Genomic DNA, 1,532 nt, shown 5'->3' on the forward strand with positions numbered 1-1,532 from the left:
TAAATTTTATTTTTTTCAAAAATATTACTTTTTCCACTTTTTCGAAAAAAAATGTTTTTCGGCGTAATTTTGCAGAACTTTTTTTTTCCTTTTCAGGAACTCTAGAACTATTGAAAATCTGCTCAGAACAATTTTGTATTTGCCTTTTTGCCACATATCGTATGCTGCGTGAATCTGGCATACACAATTTTTTAAGAAAGTTTTTTTCGTTAAAATATCCAGAACTTTTTTTCCTATTTCAATAACTCTAGAACTATGGGAAGGCTACTTAGAAGAACTTTTTTTTGTCGTTTTGCATCATACCGTATGCCAACTTCCCAGACATCCCCCTTCCCTCTTAATTGTCGCTCGCGTAGCAATTGGCTGCATGGCGGCTATATATGCTGCGTCGTCATACCAGCGTGAGTTCTTCCACAGCGGTGCGAAGAGATTGGGATATGGGATCCCAGTGCTCATTTACATATATCTTGAAGACGAAGAGTTGCTTCTTTAAGTAGTATTGAGAGACTGTTGTGAAAGTTCTCAGCTGTCCGTAGCGATTGCATCTTTTCGACGTCAAACTTCGTCGAAGTTGTCAGTGGTGTTCTCGTGAAGACTGAACGATTCATTTAGTAACTCAATTTTTTCTTTATTGGTATTTGGTAATATTTTTTAAATACCCTTCCAACAGTTCTCAGGCGAAGATGAAGACGACGAGCAGCACTTGTTAACTGATCAGTGGATAGCCTTCTGTAGCTTTCATTTGGGGGACTATCAACAGGCGCTACAACAATACAAAAGCATAAGAAATGTTGAGCCTGCGACGGAGGACATAGCGCTCAACATTGCCGTTTGTATGTTCTATTTGGGAATGTATGAAGAGGCACATCGATTGATTGAACAGACACCGAATACACCCCTGAAGGTGCGTCTACTCTTTCATCTGGCGCAAAAATTCGGCAATGAGGCACAGGTGACGCAATTGCAAGCTTCACTGCGGGTAGATGTGGAAGATCAGTTAAGTCTGGCATCGATGCATTATTTACGAGCACACTATCAAGATGCAATCGATATATATAAACGATTGCTGTTGGATAATAAGTACGCGAAGGGTCATACCCATACTCAGATACAATCCTAAGCATTAAATGTTTTTTAAACATTTCAGAGACTACTTGGCCATCAATGTCTACTTGGCATTGTGCTTCTACAAGCTGGACTACTATGACATGTCACAAGAGGTGCTCGACGTATATCTGACTAAGCATAAAGACAGCACCATTGCCACTAATCTGAAAGCGTGCAATCGTTTTCGACTGTTTAATGGACGCGTAGCCGAACAGGAGATACAAAATATTGCNGAGCAATGCAAACATTTCTGGCACTCTTGAATATCGTGCCAGAAGCACGTCTCAATTTGGCCATATACCATTTGAAGAGTGGCAATGTGCAGGAGGCGCATGCGCTAATCAAAGAATTACAGCCCACCGTGCCGCATGAGTATATACTCAAGGGTGTGGTGCATGCAGCGTTGGGTCAGCAAATCGGTTCGG

The 1,532-nt window shown here is 41.1% G+C and overlaps 1 protein-coding gene across 1 annotated transcript; it reads left to right on the top strand.

Moving 5' to 3' along the window:
* Positions 1-670: 670 nt before the first annotated feature.
* On the top strand, positions 671-1,370 carry LOC108356662 (intraflagellar transport protein 56-like; the record flags this gene model as incomplete). The annotated part of the gene is made up of 2 exons (XM_017607761.1): positions 671-1,080; positions 1,148-1,370. Coding segments are annotated over 2 exons (633 nt in total), but the record flags the coding sequence as incomplete, so codon positions are not given.
* Between the last annotated feature and the right edge of the window lie 162 nt (positions 1,371-1,532).

This window comes from Rhagoletis zephyria, unplaced genomic scaffold (genome assembly GCF_001687245.7).
Source record: "Rhagoletis zephyria isolate East Lansing unplaced genomic scaffold, Rhagoletis_zephyria_1.1 Rzeph_scaffold_62905, whole genome shotgun sequence".
NCBI classification, from domain to species: domain Eukaryota; kingdom Metazoa; phylum Arthropoda; class Insecta; order Diptera; family Tephritidae; genus Rhagoletis; species Rhagoletis zephyria.